Source organism: Ranitomeya variabilis, chromosome 2 (genome assembly GCF_051348905.1).
Source record: "Ranitomeya variabilis isolate aRanVar5 chromosome 2, aRanVar5.hap1, whole genome shotgun sequence".
NCBI classification, from domain to species: Eukaryota; Metazoa; Chordata; class Amphibia; order Anura; family Dendrobatidae; genus Ranitomeya; species Ranitomeya variabilis.
Genome location: NC_135233.1, coordinates 989,059,993 through 989,081,622, shown reverse-complemented (window position 1 = coordinate 989,081,622; position 21,630 = coordinate 989,059,993). Strand labels below are relative to the sequence as shown.

At 46.8% G+C, this 21,630-nt stretch overlaps 1 protein-coding gene across 4 annotated transcripts in view; it reads left to right on the top strand.

The window, feature by feature from the left end:
• Positions 1–21,630, top strand: part of SEPTIN2 (septin 2) — a 126,596-nt gene that overhangs the window by 64,554 nt on the left and 40,412 nt on the right. For all 4 annotated transcript variants that reach the window (XM_077291008.1, XM_077291009.1, XM_077291011.1 and 1 more), the window contains exons 4-5: positions 8,804–8,890; positions 15,309–15,432. In XM_077291008.1, the coding sequence (XP_077147123.1) occupies positions 8,804–8,890; positions 15,309–15,432 (211 nt within the window). The remainder of the gene's footprint in view (positions 1–8,803; positions 8,891–15,308; positions 15,433–21,630) is intronic.

The following is a 21,630-nucleotide window of genomic DNA, read 5'->3' as shown; positions in this document are numbered from 1 at the left end:
CTGCACACAGGAGCTGAACATGCGCGATTGCCAACTGGTGTTCAGCTGGTATGACAGCTGACACTCAACACTCACTGCCTGTAGCGTTACCTCCATCACTCCCGGCAATTTAACCGGCTAAATGCGGAGATCATTATCTGTGCTTCCAATTCCCTTATGAGCCCCACAGTGTGCCTAAAACAAATGTAACGTCCACATGTTTGGCATTTCTGTAGCGATGACAACCAGCCTAATTTACAGGTGCGTGTCTGCCGAAGCTTGAGGTGGTCACCACAACGGTACTGATCACAGCAATTAGCAACATCACTGCTGCTTGTTTTTGGAAAACACCCACGGAGTCAGTCGTCAATACACCTGTAGATAAATTCCCAAAGGGGTATAATTTCCAAAATGGGGTCACTTGATGGGGGATTCTGTTCTTCGAGCACTTGGGGGCTCTTTATATGGAGTCCGCAAACTGTTCTAGGAATATTTGCTCCATGAGGCAAATAGAGCTCTGTCCCTCCCAAGTCTCACTGTATGGCTAAGTAGTACGGTACAGCCATATATGGGGTATTTCTATTTCTCTTACGCCTCAATGGGTGACACAGGACCATGGGTGTTATGCTGTTGCCACTAGGAGGACACTAAGTAAACACAGAAAGAATAGCTCATCCCCTGCAGTATACACCCTCCTGCTGGCTCTCAGTGAACCAGTTCTTGCTTAGTGTCTGTAGGAGGCATTGGGTCTGCTTTCAGACCCACCGTTTTTATTTTTAGCTTTTTACTTTTTTATTCTATTTTTCCTTAACGGAGCGAATGGGGGCGACGGATCCTTTCTAGGTTCCGATCTCCGACGAACCATCAACAGGCAAGTACGTGGAGCGTCCCTCCCGTATCCTTTCCTGCAACGTTGGATGCCAGCCCTGAGCTCACCTTACGGGCGACGGTTCCTTCGCGTTCCGATCTCCCCCCTCCATAGCAGGCGACCACATGGAATAGCCCTCCATCTACCTCTCCTGGAGCTAGGTGCATAGCCGGACATGATATATATGGCTTCCGTGCAGCCCCCCTCTGCATCACCACTGATATAGCAGATGAAGCATGGCGGCAGAAGCTCTCCACCCCCTCTCTGACTATGGCGACGGTGGATTGAGCACCGGCCCACCGCATCTACCGTGAGTACACTGCGGGGGCCGAGGAGCTGGGGGGTCCTGGTACCCGGGGTATGGGAGGTCCGCACCTTAAGCCTGTGTCCGTGGGTGGTCCGTAGTGCGGCAACCCCACGAAAGAGTGCAGCTAATGTTGGCGCTAATAGCGGTCACGGCGCTGCAGGCCGCAACCGCAGAGAAGTTTAAAAAAAAAAAAAAAAAAAAAAAAAAAATTCCCTCAATACAGGCCGGAGTTTTAGCCCAGCCCACTTTTCCTGGCGTTTCTCATTCCCTGTGATGAGCTCCCACTTCCTGGTCTCGGCGGCCATCTTGGGACACCCACAGCCCTGCTGCTGCAGCACTGCTCCAGCGTTTGCTATCACAGCCCTCAGGACTAGCGTTTTTTCTCTGCCTACACTACGGATCTCCCTGGGGCTCAAGACACAGGACATGGGTAAGCTCCAGAAGCATAACTTAACCCTTCCCCTGCTAGTAAGCGCTTTCCTCCAGGCTTTACTATGTCTCAACCAAAGCCTCACAAAGTCTGGGAAAACCCACTCTGTATTTTTCACTGCATGTACCTCTTGTAAGGTATCATTACCCCGGGGTCACAATACTGCATTATGCACAGCTTGTGAACCGGTGACGGCTCAGGAACCACTTGTTGCTGATACTGAACCCAGTGAGCCTAGTCCCCCTGAGTGGGCTACCTCCCTTTCCCGGTCTATGGCATCCCTGGCAAAAGCGTTAGACTCGTTCCGAGACCCTTCCTTTAACCAGGGCACTAATACGGACGACACTTCCGATGGTCAGAACCCCTCGTACTCCAGGGGTCGTACCTTGCCAAGGAATTCTCACTCTTCCAGGAAAAGGACTCATGCCATATCCCCAGACCATCACCGGTTTTCGGGTTCTGAGAGCTCCATTTCTCGCTCCCCTTCCATTGGGGCTGGTAGAGAACCTGTTTCAGAGGACGATTCTGACACGTCCCTAGATCAGGAATTTCATCACGTTCAGGAGACTCACGACTCTCTAATTGAGTGAGTGAATAAGGCTTTGAGACTTAAGGAGGAACCCTTATCTAAAACGGATCATGCCGTGTCCTTTAAGAGGACCAAACGAGCTCACAGAGTGTTCGCCACTCATCCCGAGTTTAAGCAAATTGTTGAATCTCACAGGATCCGTCCAGATAAACGACTCACAGGGCAGAAGCCCATGGAGTCCACATATCCCTTTGTGTTGTGAATTCTGCTTTTGGGTTCCCTCCGGTGGTGGTAGGTGGTAATGCAGTTGTCCCTGGGTTTCAGTCCTGGTCAGGTGTTTCTGCTGATTGCAGTTCTGACTGGGGTATTTAGGTGTGCAGGATTCTTTAGTCCTTGCCAGTTGTCAATTGTTGGGAGGTGTTGGACCTCTGCTTGGTTCCTCCTGCCTTTCTGCCAAATCAGCAAAGATAAGTGTCTGGTTTTGTTTCTGTGGCACACATGCTGTGTGCTTCATAATTCAGTGCTATTCTTGTGTTTTCTTGTCCAGCTTAGATTGTCAGTATTTTCTCAGTCTTGTTGGATTCGCTGGGGTTGCAGATATTCATTATCTATCCTTTCCTATTTAGCTAGAGTGGCCTCTTTTGCTAAATCTTGTTTTCTGCCTGCGTGTGTCTTTTCTTCTCCTGCTCACAGTCAATATTCGTGGGGGGCTGCCTATCCTTTGGGGTTTTGCTCTGAGGCAAGGTAGCATTCCCATTTCAAATTACAGGCTGTAAAAAAAAAAAAAAAAAAGGCTCAACACCTTTCTTCCCTTCTTCTGAGATGCATTTAGCTCATTAGTGGCCAGTTGTACTGTTATGATCCGGTGACCTTGGAGTCGCATGAAACGTTCTCTGGAGTAGGTGGAAACTGTACTGACCTCAAATCCTGAACTAACACCGCAACTAGAAGTAGCCGTGGTGTGAGCCTAACAAACCCTAGACACCTCGACACAGCCGGAAGACTAAATACCCCTATAGGTGGAAATGGGAATGCTACCTTGCCTCAGAGCAAAACCCCAAAGGATAGGCAGCCCCCCACGAATATTGACTGTGAGCAGGAGAAGAAAAGACACACGCAGGCAGAAAACAAGATTTAGCAAAAGAGGCCACTCTAGCTAAATAGGAAAGGATAGGACAGAATACTAGGCGGTCAGTATTAAAACCCTTCCAAAAATATCCACAGCAGATAATACAAAAAATTCCACAATCTAACTAAAGACGTGGAATGAATATCTGCAACCCCAGAGAATCCAACAAGACTGAGAAAATACTGACACAATCTAAGCTGGACAAGAAAACACAAAAGAATAGCACTGAATTATGAAGCACACAGCATGTGTGCCACAGAAACAAAACCAGACACTTATCTTTGCTGATTTGGCAGAAAGGCAGGAGGAACCAGGCAGAGGTCCTACACCTCCCAACAACAATTGACAACTGGCAAGGACTAATGAATCCTGCACACCTAAATACCCCAGTCAGAACTGCAATCAGCAGAAACACCTGACCAGGACTGAAACCCAGGGACAACTGCATTACCACCTACCACCACCGGAGGGAACCCAAAAGCAGAATTCACAACACCTTTGCCCAGGATCTAAGAAGAGATTGGTCACAATCTCCCCCAGTAGATCCTCCGGTATCGCGCCTGGCTACGAAATCTGTTTTATCCTCAGAGGGCGCCTCTATTAAAGATCCAATCGATCGTCAGATCGACAATATGGCGCGTTCAGCTTTTGAAGCCTCAGCGGCCGCACTCTTTCCATCTTTTACCGCTACGTGGGTGGCTAAGGCTATGACCCACTGGGCTGAAGTCTTGTCTTCACACCCCCCCCGAGATGGCAGACCTCGCTACTCAGACAGCCAGAGCTGGAGATTTTGTAGTGACCGCGTCCCTGGATGCTGCTAACTGCGCTTCTCAAGCAGCAGCCAATGCCAACGCCATCCGGAGGTCCTTATGGCTCAGGGACTAGCGTACGGATTCTACTTCCAAAAAGTCATTGACTTCTCTCCCATATCAGAGCGGTCGCCTTTTTGGCAAAAAGCTCGACCAGTTAATTTCTGATGCCACTGGAGGGAAGAGTAAATTTCTTCCACAACAGAGACCCTCTCGGCCTTTTCGGAACCCGCAACCACAGGCCCGGTCCCGATTTTTATTTTTATTTTTATTTTTTTTCTCGTTACAACTCAAACTGGTCCTCTACTTCCACATCTCCCGGTTCCGGCCGGGCACAACATGGAAACAGGGGTTCACAGACCTCTTTTAAGCCTTCACCTTCATGGAGAGGCAGGCCAAGGCAGTCAGGATCCAGGGGAGCCAGAACGGGCAGACCTTCCACATAATGACTCACTGCAATATCTGGGGGACACCCTCAAAGTAGGCGGCCGCCTGCTTTCCTTTAGTGCCGCGTGGCTCTCGGTCATTCACGACGAGTGGGTCCGCGGTCTGGTGTCCTCCGGATACAAGATAGATCTCTTATCTTGTCCTCCAAACCGTTTTTTCCTGTCTTCTCCTCCCAGGGCAAAAGCATCAGAGTTCTTCAAAGCTATAAGCTCTCTGAGAAAAGATGGAGTTATTATTCCGGTCCCTCAAAACGAAAGGTTTCAAGGTTTTTTTTCAAACCTCTTCATTGTTCCAAAGAAGGACAGTACAGTACGGCCCATACTGGACCTAAAACTGCTGAACAGGTTCGTCAGGGTGCGACGGTTCCGGATGGAATTGCTTCGTTCTGTCATTGCCTCCATGGAAAAAGGCGAGTTGCTGGCGTCTATAGACATCCAGGACGCATACCTCCACATTCCTATTTTACCTTCTCACCAAAGGTTTCTTCGCTTCGCAATTCAGGAAGATCACTTCCAATTCGTTGCTCTGCCCTTCGGCCTCGCCACCGCTCCCAGGGTATTCACCAAGGTCATGGCGGCTGCCGTGGCCATACTCCACACCCGAGGACTGGTGGTGCTCCCGTATTTAGATGATATCCTCATCTTGTCTCCCGAGATCTCGTCAACAAGATCTGAATCTGAGCGTGATCCAGCCCGGCGGCCATTTTCCCGGCGCCCATGTTCTCGGAGGCCACCGCAACATGCCATTAACGGATGAGCTTGGGGCCTCAGGGCTTTGACGATATGCCGTCGGAGCCCCCACTGAGCCCAGAGAGCTGCTGCCACGGCCCCGGAGCCCAGCCCCTGTTCTGCCCCGGAGCACAGCGCAGCCCCTGTTCTGCCCCGGAGCACAGCGCAGCCCCTGTTCTGCCCCGGAGCACAGCGCAGCCCCTGTTCTGCCCCGGAGCACAGCGCAGCCCCTGTTCTGCCCCGGAGCACAGCGCAGCCCCTGTTCTGCCCCGGAGCACAGCGCAGCCCCTGTTCTGCCCCGGAGCACAGCGCAGCCCCTGTTCTGCCCCGGAGCACAGCGCAGCCCCTGTTCTGCCCCGGAGCACAGCGCAGCCCCTGTTCTGCCCCGGAGCACAGCGCAGCCCCTGTTCTGCCCCGGAGCACAGCGCAGCCCCTGTTCTGCCCCGGAGCACAGCGCACCAGCCTGGGATGGGATTTCCTGAAGGTCAACGCACCAGCCTGGACCACCGAAAGACCCCTGTGAACACTTCTCCACCTGTGCCGATCCCTTCACTGGAAAGCTGAATTCGGACTGTAAGACGTACCCTCATTTGAAACCTTATTTTTTTTTTTCCCTTATTTTTATTCTGAAAATTTAGGGTGTGTCTTATGGTCCGGTGCGTCTTATAGTCCGAAAAAATACTGTAAATATTAAGCTCCTACTGCTTTGTTACCGAACTGGTTCACTGAGAGCCAGCAGGAGGGTGTATACTGCAGGGGAGGAGCTATTCTTTCTGTGTTTAGTTAGTGTCCTCCTAGTGGCAGCAGCATAACACCCATGGTCCTGTGTCCCCCAATGATTGGCTCGGAGAAAAGGATTTTACGGTGAGTACACAAAAATCTCCTTATTCAGTAGAAATTGTGGGACACATTTTGGTGCAATTTTTATCCGTTTACCAGTGTAAAAAATGTAAAATCTGGGGCTAAAACAAAATATTTATGGTAAAAATGTGGTTTGGTGTTTCTTTTGTTTTTTTTGTTGTTTTTTTTAAACTTCACTGCCCAATGGTAAAAAAAAAATTCTGTGACACACCTGTGGTGTCAATATGATCACTGTGCCCCTAGATGAATTTCTTTAAGAGATGTAGTTTCTAAAATGAGGTCACTTATGGGGAGGTTCTGCTGTTTTGGCACCTCCTAGATGTGTGGGGAGCACCTTGAACTCAGATAAATTCCTTGAGGGGTCTAGTTTCCAAAATGTGGTCACGTATGTATGTGTGTGTGTGTTGGGGGGGGGGGTTTCCACTGTTTAGGCACATCAGAAGCTCTCTAAACACATTGTGACACTCGCAGACCATTCCATCAAAGTCTGTGTTCCAAAACATCACTCCTTCCTTTCCGAGCCCCGACGTGTGCCCAAACAGTAGTTTTCCTCCATATATGGGGTATCTGCAAACTCAGGAGAAATTGCACAACAGATTTTGGGGTCCGTTCTCTCCTGTTAGGCCACGGTCATATTAGCGTGGTGCGGCGCAGCCGCGGTGACGCACGCGTCATGCGCCCCTATATTTAACATGGGGGCCGCATGGACATGCGTTGTCTTGCGTTTTGTGACGCATGCGTCATTTTGGCGCAACGGTCAGGGCGCAGAGGATGCCGCATGATGCAGTTTTTTCTGCGCCAAAAATCATGCAAAAAGAACGCATGCGTCACAAAACGCTGCGTTGTGCATGCGTTTTGCATGCGTTGTGCGTTGCGTCGCCGACGCTGCGCCGCACAACGCAAATGTGAACGTAGCCTTACTGTTTGTGAAAATAAAAAAATTGTCTAAAGTAACATTTTTGTGGAAAAAAAGTTCAATGTTTGTTGTTTTTTTTCCCTTCTACATTCCATTAATTCCTATGAAGCACATGAAGGGTTAATACACTTCTTGAATGTGGTTTTGAGCACCTTGAGGGGTGCAGTTTTTATAATGGTGTCACTTATGGGTATTTTCTGTTAAATAGACCCCCTCAAAGTCACTTCAAATGTGATGTGGTCCATTAAAAAAAAAAAGCGACGTGACTGATTTAAGGGCATAAAAATTAAGTTTGAAAATTACATTCTTTTTGCCAAATTTCCATTTTTATTTTTTTTCATAAATAAGCATAAATCGCATGAAGAAATTTTACCACTATCATAAAGTACAATATGTCACAAGAAAAAAATCTCAGAATCTGTGAGGATCCATTAAAGTGTCCAAGTTAATACCTCATAAAGTGACAGTGGTCAGAATTTTAAAATTTGGCCTGGTCAGGAAGTTGAAAACAGGCTCGGTGATGAAAAGGGTTAAAGAACAATAGCTATTCGGCTATCATGTTCTATTCATTCTAAATTTGTTTTGTGTATTTAAACTAAAAAAAAAATCCTCTAAAGTAGATTAGAAAATACTGTTTCCCATGTTACAGAATTGCAGTGTAGCTATCTGAAAAGAATGGGTGCTATACTGAGGCTCTTTTTTTTTTGTTTTTTTTCTTCATGCACCCACAGACTTGAATGGGTGAGTCAAATCTGATTTACGGAAGAAACAAGTGCCTGGTGCCATTTTAGTTTTCACATGTGAAAATTGCTCATCTGCAGTTCCCTATTGAATAGCCTTTGTCAGCGCGGTGTCAGATTTTTTTTTTTTTTTTTTTTTTTTTTTTATTTTATTTATTTATTTTTTTACACAGACAGCACTTGGGCCAAAAATACGGTTGTGTGAAGGAGCCCTGTAAGGCACAGGTTTCATACTGGTGGTATACAGCAAAAATTAATGACCTGTTCCATTGTATTGTTCACTAGAAGTTTTTGCTTTTAGGGTGAAATATGACTGTATATACTGTGTGTTGGGCATCAGAACCAGTGTAGCAGTGCAGCCTTGCAAATACTTCTGTCTGCAAAAATATAAAGGGAACTTGCCATTTTCTTCCTCCTCTCTAAATCGATCACATTGGGAATACAATTTGATCCTGAATATTGATCCTACATGCCAATGCACAATACCGCTTCAATTGAATTACACAGTTCTGCAATATATGGGCATGACCTGAGATATGTCTGCGAGGGCCAAGAGTCCGACCTATTCATGAGCTTTTCTTGCAAACCCAGAACCTCGCACAGCGATCGATGGGCTGAGCAGGGTTTCATGTGGGTCTTTTATTCCAGGTTATTCATGGTCTCTAAGATCATTTGTTACAATGTGACACAGAAAAACTTTTCTAATGTATTGTCAAAGATGTTGTGCCACAATATACGTAATTGACTTGTTTTCTCAGTTTCACTTAGCAGTTTAGGGGTGGTGCGTCCTTTAAGTCTGATGAAATCTAAGAAATATGTCTGCTCCAACTCTAAAATATCTTTCTGATATCAGTGTAATGGATTTTTTGATCGTCTGCCATAAAATGCAGTTTGTTACATTCTTCAATGCCTGAAAACAAACACACATCGTCGTCACTGTGCGGCACATAGAATACTGTTGGTTGCATTTCATGTTTTACGCAAAAGATACGTTTTTTGTTTAGGATATTATATTAAATCATTATTAATATAGTCTTTTTTTTTTTTTTTTTGTATGAAGGTGAATCTGGTTTGGGCAAGTCTACCTTGATTAACAGTCTTTTCTTGACGGATTTGTATCCTGAACGCATCGTCCCTGGGGCAGCTGGTGAGAAACTCCATTGTCTACTGTATGTACAATATCACAATGCAAAGTCTTTAAAGCATATAATTGGTTATAAACAAAAAATATATTCTGCATAAAGGTTAATAATGGCCCCATAAGATGCTCCATAGACACATTTGCACAATATAATGCTGCACAAATGTTGATTATGGGCCCCATAAGATGCCCCATACAGACACTAGCCCCATATAGTGCTCCACAAACGTTAATTATGGCCCCATAAGATGCTCCATATAGACACTTGCTCCATATAGTACTGCACAAACGTTATGGCCCCATAAGATGCTCCATACAGACACTTGCCCCATTTGCTGTTGCTGCGATTAAAAAAAAAAAAAAAAATCACATACTCACCTCTCCGTCGCTCAGGCCCCCATCACTTTAAATATTCACCTGACTTCATGCTGGCGCCGCTCCATCTTCAGCGTCTTCTGCACTGACGTTCATGCATAGGGCGCGCACTACCCACGTCATCGCGCCCTCTGACCTGAGCGTCACTGCTGAAGACGGAACGGAGCCCGGAACGGGGAGCAGGTGAATATTGCGCAGCGCACCCCCTACCCATTATACTCTCCTGCTCCTGGCACTGTGCAGTCCCTGGTTCCCCGGCGCCGCAGCTTCTTCCTGTACTGAGCGGTCACAGATACAGCTCATTACAGTAATGAATATGCAGCCCCACTGTTATGATCCGGTGACCCTGAAGCCGCATGTGACTATCTCTGGAGTAGTGATACCTGTACTGACCGCAATCCTAATACTGACACCGCAACTAGAAGTAGCCGTGGGATGTACCTAACATGGCCTAGACACCTCGACACAGCCGGAGGACTAAATACCCCTAAAGATGGAAATGGGAAATCCTATCTTGCCTCAGAGTAGCGCCCCAAAGGATAGACAGCCCCCCACAAATATTGACTGTGAGTCTAAGAGGAAATACGTACACAGGCAGAAAAGACAGAGTTTAGCAAAAGAGGCACTATTAGCTAAAATAGAAAAGGATAGGACAGAGTACTAAGCGGTCAGTATTAAAACTCTAGAAAAATCAGCAGCAGAATATACTATCTACTACATCTTACTAAAGACATAGGATGTATATCTGCATCTCCAAAGAATCCAGCATGACAGAAAAATCCAAACTAAAGTCTAAGCTGGACAAAAACACAATAGATAGCACTGCACATAAAAGCACACTGCATGCGTGCTACAGAGAACAAAACCAGAAACTTATCTTAGGCTACTTTCACACTAGCGTTAACTGCATTACGTCGCAAATGCGTCGTTTTGCCGAAAAAACGCATCCTGCAAAAGTGCTTGCAGGATGCGTTTTTTCTGCATTGACTAACATTAGCGACGCATTTGCGACGCAATGACACACGTCGCAACCGTCCTGCGACGTTTGCGCCGTGCTGTGGCGGACCGTCGGGAGCAAAAAACGTTACATGTAACGTTTTTTGCTCCCGACGGTCTGCTTTTTCCGACCGCGCATGCGCGGCCGGAACTCCGCCGGAACTCCGCCCCCACCTCCCCGCACTTCCCCGCACCTCACAATGGGGCAGCGGATGCGCTGGAAAAATGCATCCGCTGCCCCCGTTGTGCGGCGGGGACAACGCTAGCGTCGGGGACCTCGGCCCGACGCACGGCGACGGGCCGAGCCCGACGCTAGTGTGAAAGTAGCCTTAGCTGAAATGACAGCAGGGCAACTGGAGCCAGACAGAGATGCAATCCCTCCAAGATACAATGGACAACTGGCAGGGATTGATGGATCCTACAAACCTAAATACCTAATAGAACTACAATAAGCAGAAACACCTGCCCAGATTACAATCCAGAGACCACTGCACTACCACTAGCAACCACCGGAGGGAGCCCAAGAGCAGAATTCACAACACCCCACCCCATATCCTACTATATAATTGTCTAAGGGTCACTTCCGTCTGTCTGTCGCGGATATTTATTGGTCGTGACCTCTGTCTGTCATGGAAACCAAGTCGCTGATTGGTCGTGGCAAAACGCCCACCACCATTGCCACCACCATTGCCACGACCAATCAGCGACGGCCATAGTCTGGCGGCAAAATGGCCGCTCTTTCCTCCCCGCAGTCAGTGCCCAGTCCATACTCCCCTCCAGTCAGCCCTCACACAGGGTTAATGCCAGCGTTACCGGAGCGCAGTGTAACGCACTCCGGTAACGCAGCTGTTAACCCTGTGTGACCAACTTTTTACTATTGATGCTGCGTATGCAGCATCAATAGTAAAAACATCTAATGTTACAAATAAGAATAATAAAAAAAAAAATACATACGTAGTACATTGCCCAGCCACGTAGTACATTGCCCAGCCACGTAGTACATTGCCCAGCCACGTAGTACATTGCCCAGCCACGTAGTACATTGCCCAGCCACGTAGTACATTGCCCAGCCACGTAGTATATTGCCCAGTGACGTAAAATAAACATATACTCACCCTCCGAAGGCCCCTTGAAGTCCTGGCGCCAGTGTGCGGTGCGCGTGGCAGCTTCCGGTCCCAGGGTTGGTATAAGCGCAGGACCTGTGACGTCGCGGTCACATGGCCGTGACGTCATGGAAGGTCCTTCTCGCATCGCATCCTTGGCACCGGAACCTGCCGCTTGCACTGGTGAGTACAGCGGGTGACGTCGGAGGGTGAGAATAACATATTTTTTTAAATTTTTCTTATTTGTAACATTAGATGTTTTTACTATTGATGCTGTTGGTCACACAGGGTTAACAGCTGAGTTAGGCTAGGTTCACATTGCGTTAGGGCAATCCGTTTAGCGCTAGCGCTTGCGGATTGCGCTAACGCAATGTTTTTGTAGGGGCCGCGTTCAGGGGTCGCGCTAACGTCCCCGCTCTTGCAGATCCCCGATCTGCGAGAGCGGGGAACGGACCTCGGGCGCGCCGCGGACGCTGCAAGCAGCGTCCGAGGCGCGCTGCAAAAGAACGGCACATCGCTAGCGCGAGCCGAAAAAGGCACGCGCTAGTGATGCGCTACAGGCAAAATTTACATTGCTGTCAATGGGTGCGCTAACGGACCCGTTGCACGGCGTTAATTGCTACATTTTCGCCGTGCAATGCTGTCCGTTAGCGATCACCCACTAACGCAATGTGAACCTAGCCTTACCGGAGTGCGTTACACCGCGCTCCGGTAACACTGGCATTAACCCTGTGTGAGGGCTGACTGGAGGAGAGTATGGAGCGGGCACTGACTGGGGGAAGGATTGAGTGGCCATTTTGCCGCCTGACTATGGCCGTCGCTGATTGGTCGTGGGCGTTTTGCCACGATCAATCAGCGACTTGGTTTCCATGACAGACAGAGGCCGCGACCAATGAATATCCACGACAGACAGACGGAAGTGACCCTTAGACAATTATATAATAGGATTTTTTTTAATTATTTTTAACATAGGCAGCATCAATAGTAAAAAGTTGGTCACACAGGGTTAATAGCATAGTTAATGGAGTGCTTTATACCGCGGCATAACGCGGTCTGTTATCGCTGCCATTAACCCTGTGTGAGCGCTGACTGGAGGGGAGTATGGAGCGGGCGCCGAGCATTGACTGCGGGGAGTAAGGAGCGGCCATTTTGCCGCCGGACTGTGCCCGTCGCTGATTGGTCGTGGCTGTTTTGCCACGACCAATCAGCGACTTGGGATTTCCGTGACAGACAGATGGAAGTGACCCTTAGACAATTATATAGTAGATATATAATATAAAAAAAACATATATTATATATATATTATATAATTGTCTAAGGGTCACTTCCATCTTTCTGTCTGTCACGGAAATCCCAAGTCGCTGATTGGTCACGGCAGCCATGACAGGCAGCTGGCGAGACCAATCAGCGACGCGGGATTTCCGTGACGGAAGTTGCAGACAGAAAGACGGAAGTACCCCTTAGAGAGAGAGATATATATATACACTCACCGGCCACTTTATTAGGTACACCATGCTAGTAACGGGTTGGACCCCCTTTTGCCTTCAGAACTGCCTCAATTCTTCGTGGCATAGATTCAACAAGGTGCTGGAAGCATTCCTCAGAGATTTTGGTCCATACTGACATGATGGCATCACACAGTTGCCGCAGATTTGTCGGCTGCACATCCCAAAGATGCTCCATACAAGGCAGGATGGATCCATGCTTTCATGTTGTTTATGCCAAATTCTGACCCTACCATCCGAATGTCGCAGCAGAAATCGAGACTCATCAGACCAAGCAACGTTTTTCCAATCTTCTACTGTCCAATTTCGATGAGCTTGTACAAATTGCAGCCTCAGTTTCCTGTTCTTAGCTGAAAGGAGTGGTACCCGGTGTGGTCTTCTGCTGCTGTAGCCCATCTGCCTCAAAGTTCGACGCACTGTGCGTTCAGAGATGCTCTTAGGCCTACCTTGGTTGTAACGGGTGGCGATTTGAGTCACTGTTGCCTTTCTATCAGCTCGAACCAGTCTGCCCATTCTCCTCTGACCTCTGGCATCAACAAGGCATTTCCGCCCACAGAACTGCCGCTCACTGGATTTTTTTTCTTTTTCGGACCATTCTCTGTAAACCCTAGAGATGGTTGTGCGTGAAAATCCCAGTAGATCAGCAGTTTCTGAAATACTCAGACCAGCCCTTCTGGCACCAACAACCATGCCACGTTCAAAGGATCTCAAATCACCTTTCTTCCCCATACTGATGCTCGGTTTGAACTGCAGGAGATTGTCTTGACCATGTCTACATGCCTAAATGCACTGAGTTGCCGCCATGTGATTGGCTGATTAGAAATTAAGTGTTAACAAGAAGTTGGACAGGTGTACCTAATAAAGTGGCCAGTGAGTGTATATATATTATACACATATACTAGATGGTGGCCCGATTCTAATGCATCGGGTATTCTAGAATATGTATGTCCATGTAGTATATTGCCCGGTCACGTAGTATAATGATCCATGCAGTTATGGCCCATAGATGCTCCATGTAGTTATGGCCCCATAGATGCCCCATATAATGCTCCATGCATTTCTTTATGGCCCCATAGACGCTCCATACAGCATTGTGCCACATGTAGTGCTGCTGCTGCAATAATTTAAAAAAAAAAAAAAAAATCACATACTCACCTCTCGTCGCTCATCCTCAGCGTCCCATCTCTCCGCACTGACTGTTCACGCAGAGGGCGGCGCACACACTAAGGCTACTTTCACACTAGCGTCGGACGACGCACGACGAATTGCGTCTTTGCGACGTGCCGACGCTAGCAGTGAATGCGCCGCACAACGGGGGCAGCGCATGCGCGGTCGGTTAAGACGGGAATGACGCACCAAAAAAACGTTACAAGCAACGTTTTTTGGTGGCGACGGTCCGATGCAACACGACGCAACCGTCGGTTGCGACGTGTGGCAATGCTTCGCACTGCGTCGCTAATGCAAGTCAATGGAGAAAAAAACGCATCCTGCAAGCACTTTTGCAGGATGCGTTTTTTTCTACAAAACGACGCATAGCAACGTGCAGTGCACAACGCTAGTGTGATTGTAGACTTATACGTCATCGCGCCCTCTGACCTGCACAGTCACTGCAGAGGACAGGAAGATGGAGCGGCGCCCGGCGGATGGAACGCGGCCAGGTGAATGTGAAATACTCACCTGCTCCTGGCGCTCCTGACGCTGTCCCTGCCTGTCCCATGGTACCGCAGCTTCTTTGCGCCTGCGCGAGAAGGACCTGCCATGACGTCACGGTCAAATGACCGTGACGTCATGGCAGGTCCTTCTCGCGCAGGGCCTGTGATGACGTCACGGTCACATGAGCGAGACGTCATGGCAGGTCCTTCGCGCATACCATCCTTGCCACAGGAAGCTGCCGGCGGAAGGTGAGTGTATAATTTTTTAATTTTTTTTTTTAATTATTTTTAACATTAAATTTTTTTACTATTGACGCTGCATAGGCAGCATCAATAGTAAAAACTTGGTCACACAGGGTTAATAGCGGCGGTAACTGAGTGAGTTACCCGCGGCATAACGCGGTCCGTTACCGCTGGCATTAACCCTGTGTGAGCGGGCGCCGGGCACTGACTGCAGGGGAGTAGGGAGGGACTAATCGGACTGTGGCCGTCGCTGACTGGTCGCGGCAGCCATGACAGGCAGCTGGCGAGACCAATCAGCGACTTGGATTCCATGACAGACAGAGGCCGCGCGACCAATGAATATCCGTGACAGACAGAAAGACAGACAGACGGAAGTGACCCTTAGACCATTATATAGTAGATATAATCTATCTCCTTGGAAAGAGAACAGGGAATACAATGTTTGGTTGTGATTCCGGTGCTTCACTTCATATCGTACATGCAGAACTATGCCATCCTGTATTCTTGACATTTGTACCTGTGTCATATCATTTGTTTTTTACCCTATTAGATAAAATTGAGCGCACAGTAGAGATTGAAGCATCTACAGTGGAGATTGAGGAAAGAGGTGTAAAGTTGCGACTTACAGTTGTCGACACACCAGGCTATGGCGATGCAATGAACTGTGAAGACTGGTCAGTAAACATTACACTGGTTCAGCTGTAATTTTATTAAATTTATCATTCGAGGCTTCAGTCTTGTTCACGTTGCATTTATGTAATACTTTTAGGGGTCCCATCTGGATTTTTAATAGGGATTCAGACTGGACCTTCTATAGAGACATGAAGTGGAATGACACAAACGGAGTTAAAAAATTGGAAAAGGTTCTTTAATACACATTGTTGACTTGGGAAAACTTGGGCCTTTAAAAGGGTGGTACAGAAAACAAAAATTTTCATTCTAAATGCTTTGTGGATACTCGCTCTTTGGTAGCTGCTGGGGATCCCCACACACTGGTTTTTATCTGTCAAATAGACAGACAAAAGTTTATTGAATGTCTCAAACTTTCAATCATTAAGTTAATCAGTTCTTCTCTCTCACAAACAGAAGAAACACAGACCTTTTTCCATGTAGAAGGCAAAAAAAAAATACCATAGTCTATACCAGACAGTAGTGCTGGTCCTTCAAGGTTATTCTGCTCTGCTCGCATTTGCTGGTTACTAACCAGACCCAACTCCACACACTGCTCTGAGGCAGCACAACTGCCTTTTAAAAAGGCCCTACAAATCATGGAGTGGAGATTTGGGAGCGACCTGTTTCATCCAGCTCTTCTGGCCACTCCTAAATCCTGGACCCAAAAATCCAGTCCAATTAAAAGCATATTCACATCAACGTATCATTGCTGGATCCTTCTCTCCAGGACTCGCATCACCGAGGCTGACCACCTTGGTGACGCATACCTCCAGTTCAGGACTTGTCCAGCTTCTTTCTTACAATTCCTATTTATTTAATGCCATAAACTAATTTATTTTTTAATATATTTTAATTGAAAAGTCCCTAACTATACGATCTAACTGCTTTATTTTACTACTTCTCTTTTGATGATGCTTTGTTTGAGAATCCCAGTGCAATTTGGGACACTCAAAAGAAGTGTCATCAGGGAGCAGAGACTGTGGTCACTGCTCAGTCTCTGCCTTGTCCCTGAAACATCACTTACGGGGATGGCTCTGGTCTCTGTGCGCCAGATAATCCTCTTAAGCTGCACACTCACCGTACGCTCCGTTGCGGTCTCGTTACTTCTGATCAGAGCCGGTAAGAGAACTACAAAATGATCATGCATTCACACAGTGACAAGAATTCCGTCGGAATTGACAATTGGCAACACAGGGACTAGCCCAGCCCTATAAAGTAAGGTCACTGATGACTACTTATTTCAGGGAGGTGGCAGAGGCTGTATCAGTGACTGAAGCCTCTGTCCCGTGATGGTGCTTAGTTTGATTATCCCACCATGCTCTGGGATTCTCATCATCGAAAAGAAAGTAGTAAACAAATATACATAAAGCAGTTAGTGTAGTGAAGGAATGAAGGGAACTTTTTAATGTATGTTGAAAATTAATTTAGATTATGGCATTACATAGACAGGCATTTAGCAAGAAAATTAATTTATGGTTCAGACCAGCCCTGTAAATTCCATGCACCTTATTTTATTGTACTGCAAAACCTGCAAAAAGCTATAGTTTGTCCCCTTTTTTTTTTTTTACATAATTTGTAAGTGAGGGAACTTAAAGCTGATTATTCATTTCTGGGGGAATCACTTTTTGCCTCGTACGTGGCAGGAGACTTGGAGAAGTGCAGCTAAGACCTCAACATGCTGCTTTTAGGGAAAGACCATTTCAGATACTTATGTTTTGGTACCACACACCTTCAGTATTACAGAAACTTGACCCCAGCATTCCTTATTGTGGTTGGAGGTGTGGTAATACTGAAGGTTACTCACCCCATGTGTTTTATAGTTTGGGGAAGTTAAGACTTCTATTCAAGTCATTGGCCTTCAGACACCCCTAGATACCAAATGAAATCTGAATATCGCACCACTTCAGATCAGTCTTAAATCAAGGCAGCGTTTACACCTGACCAATACCCATCAAATATTGCTTCCCATGCAAGATATACGGAGCATGGAAGACATTACAGCCATTTTAAATACAGTAGAGCTTTTTGAAGGAGTTTGGTGTCTTTGGGATACATATTGGGTACAAAGGGACTGTTTAGGTACACAGTAATAAAAAAGTACTATAGGAAGCATTTGATACTGTCATTGTCTATATTCAGTTTTAAGAATAAGATGTGGACTGCTTGGTGTTGCGTTCACTTATTGTGTTTTGTTGATGGCAGTTTTTCATGTTACATTGATAAGTATTGAATTCTACTATTGAGTTCTTTGGCTTTCTCCTCTATTCTCTAACCTATGAAAATGCAATAGAAATTAGTTATATTAAAGCTGATTAATGAGGCCCATACAACAGGCAGCATAGATCAGAAACTGGCTCAATTTTTGCTCCTGGTTTCTGCGTAGTTTCAGAGAATACATACTGTAGGAAGGCAGCCGGGGACATTGCGACTATGATTAGTTCAACATGAAAGTCCCCACCGGCTCCTTATTATCATTCCCCAAAATTGAAAGATTTTTCCCTTTGTGCGTGTATAGTGAGAAACTTGTCAGTGAAGGGGAGTGGAATGTGGAGAATCTACTGATGACCAGCCTCTTGCAGTAGTCATGACCAGCTATCTTAGTACAGTTTAATTTCTGTGAAATGCCCACAGAGTTTGAGTGAAATATCTGAAAAACAGATTTTTCAAAGGTTTTATGGACTTATGAAATGAGTGGCTTTTGATGGACCAGATGGATGGTCCATGGCTGATCAGTAGTGGACACAGACCTCTATTTCAGTTTGGTACTGCGATGGGCTGGTATTTTTAAAGATGAGCTAGTTGGAGGATGAAGATGAACTCAATATCCACTCCCAAACCTATTCCTAGTTTCTGGAAGACTTTTTCTAATAAGCAGTGGACCGGGAAAAAGTCTGCATCTTTCTAGAAATCCCTTATTTTTATGCAGGACAATGCTTCATGACAGCATCCAAGCACTTCACTGCTTGGCTAGCCATTTCTTGGCCAAGTCTTGGCGTTTCACCTTCTGTGTCTTGCTCAGTGGTAGTCGGGCTCAGCCTTCTCACCTCGGCCATGTCTTTAAGCACTTGTGGTTCTTTGCTCCAGGGAGGTTGCAGTTCTGGAATATGGCACCACTGGAGGATGATGGGTTTCTGGTCGCTTCACGTTTGATTCTTCTCAAATATTTGGCAGCCCTCTGTCACAATACATTGTACACAGAAAGCTGTGGTGTAGACTGGTTATACACAGCTCAACAACTGAGCTTTGATAGATGTGCTGCAGAGAAAACGGTGTCAATCACTGGTGTTGATGATGTTATGACCCTGCATACCTTCTGAGATATGTGCACCATCAAAAGCTTTTATGCCCAAGTCTTTTTTGCTAGATTAGATGTGTCCAAGAATTGCCGATCGTGCACTGATCTCCACAGGTGTGCAGGGTTGTGACACTTGTTCTCAATCTGCCGCTGTACATGCTCACTTAATATAAGTTTTACTTTTAAAACTTTTTATGTTTAGATACTCTGTTCAGGGATTTATCAGAACGAACAGTATTTACAGTGGTGTGAAAGTGTTTGCCTCTTTCCTGATGTCCTATTCTTTTGCGTGTTTGTCACACTTGAATGTTTCAGATCAAACAAATTTAAATATTGGACAAAGGCACAAGTAAACGCAAAATGCAGTTTTTAAATTTTAAGGTCTTTGTTGTTAAGGGAAAAAGAAATCAAAACTTACAGGGCCCTGTGTGAAAAAGTGATTGCCTCTAAACTAATAACTGGTTGGCCTGCCCTTATCAGCAACAACTGCAATCAAACGTTTGCGATATCTGGCAATGAGTCTTTTACAATGCTCTGGAGGAATTCTGGCCCACTCATCTTTGCAGAATTGTTGCAATTTAGCCATATTTGGGGGTTTCCAAGCATGAACCGCCTTTTTAAGGTCATGCCACAGCATCTGAATCAGATTAAGGTCAGGACTTTGACTAGGCCACTCTAAAGTCAAAATTTTGTTTTTCTTAAGCCATACAGGGGTGGACTTGCTGGTGTGTTTTGGTTCATTGTCCTGCTGCATAACCCAAGTGTGCTTGAGGTCATGTACAGATGGCCAGACGTTGTGTTTCACAATTTTTTTAGTAGACGGCAGAATTAATTTACCATATCAAGTCTTCCAGGTCCTGAAGCAGCAAAACAGCCCCAGACCATCACACATACCGTATATACTCAAGTATAAGCCGACCCGAGTATAAGCCGACCCCCCTAATTTTGCCACAAAAAACTGGGAAAACTTATTGACTCGAGTATAAGCCTAGGGTGGAAAATGCAGCAGGTACCGGTGAATTTCAAAATTAAAAATAGATACTCCATACCGTTCATTATGGCCCCATAGATGCTCCACATAAAGCTGTGCCATATATAATGCTCTGCACTGTTCATTATGGCCCCATAGATGCTCCACATAAAGCTGTGCCACATATAATGCTCTGCACCGTTCATTATGGCCCCATAGATGCTCCATAGAAAGCTGTGCCATATATAATACTCTGCACCGTTGCCTCATAGATGCTCCACATAAAGCTGTGCCATATATACAATGCTCTGCACCGTTGCCCCATAGATGCTCCACATAAAGCTGTGCCATATATAATGCTCTGCACCGTTCATTATGGCCCCATAGATGCTCCATAGAAAGCTGTGCCATATATAATGCTCTGCACCGTTGCCCCATAGATGCTCCACATAAAGCTGTGCCATATATACAATGCTCTGCACCGTTGCCCCATAGCTGTGCCATATATATAGTGCCCTGCACCGTTGCCCCATAGCTGTGCCATATAGTGCTCTGCACTGTTGCCCCATAGCTGTGCCATATAGTGCTCTGCACCGTTATTGCCCCATAGCTGTGCCATATAGTGCTCTGCACCGTTATTGCCCCATAGCTATGCCATATAGTGCTCTGCACCGTTATTGCCCCATAGCTGTGCCATATAGTGCTCTGCACCGTTATTGCCCCATAGCTGTGCCATATAGTGCTCTGCACCGTTATTGCCCCATAGCTGTGCCATATAGTGCTCTGCACCGTTATTGCCCCATAGCTGTGCCATATAGTGCTCTGCACCGTCCATTATTGCCCCATAGCTGTGCTGCTGCAATAAAATAATAAAACACATACTCACCTCTCTTGCTTGCAGCTCCTCGGCGCCATCTTCCCGGCGTCTCTCCGCACTGACTGATCAGGCAGAGGGCGGCGCGCACACTATATGAGTCATCGCGCCCTCTGACCTGCATAGTCAGTGCGGAGAGAGAGACGCTGGGAAGATGGCGCGACGCCCGGCGTGTGGAACGAGGACAGGTGAATATGCGATACTTACCTGCTCCCGGCGTCCCGCTCCTTCCCCCGGACAGCTGTTCTTCGGTGCCGCAGCCTCTTCCTCTATCAGCGGTCACCGGCACCGCTGATTAGAGAAATGAATTATGCGGCTCCGCCCCTATGGGGGGTGGAGCAGCCTATTCATTTCTCTAATGAGCGGTCCCACGTGACCGCTGAACAGGGGAAGAGGCTGCGGCACCCGGAGACCGTGGGACGGGCAGGGGGAGCGACATGATCGCCGGGACTAGGTAAGTATGCCTCAGCGCCCTCTCCCCCTCACCCGCCGACCCCACCGCCGACCGTGACTTGAGTATAAGCCGAGAGGGGCACTTTCAGCCCAAAAATTTGGGCTGAAAATCTCGGCTTATACTCGAGTATATACGGTATTTTACTGTTGGTATGCTATTCCTTTTCTGAAATGCTGTTTCTACACCAGATGTAATGGGACATACACCTTTCAAATTGTTAAACTTTTGTCTCGTCAGACCACAGAATATTCTCCCAAAAGTCTTGACGCTCATCAAGATATTTTCTGGCAAAACTGAGATGAGCCTTTATGTTCTTATTGTTCACCAATGGTTTTCGTCTTTGCACAGACTCTTTCTTATGGTGGAGTCATGAACACTGACCTTAACTGAGGCAAGTGAGGCCTGCAGCTCTTTGTATGTAGTTGTGGGGTCTTTTGTGACATCTTGGATAAGTCATCGCTGTGCTCCTGGGGTAATTTGTCGGCCGGACAGTCCTGGGAAGGTTCACCACTGTTCCATGTTTTTGCCTTTTGTGGATAATGGCTCTCACTGTGGTTCGCTGGAGTCCCAAAGCTTTAGAAATGGTTTTATCCTTTATCACATTTCC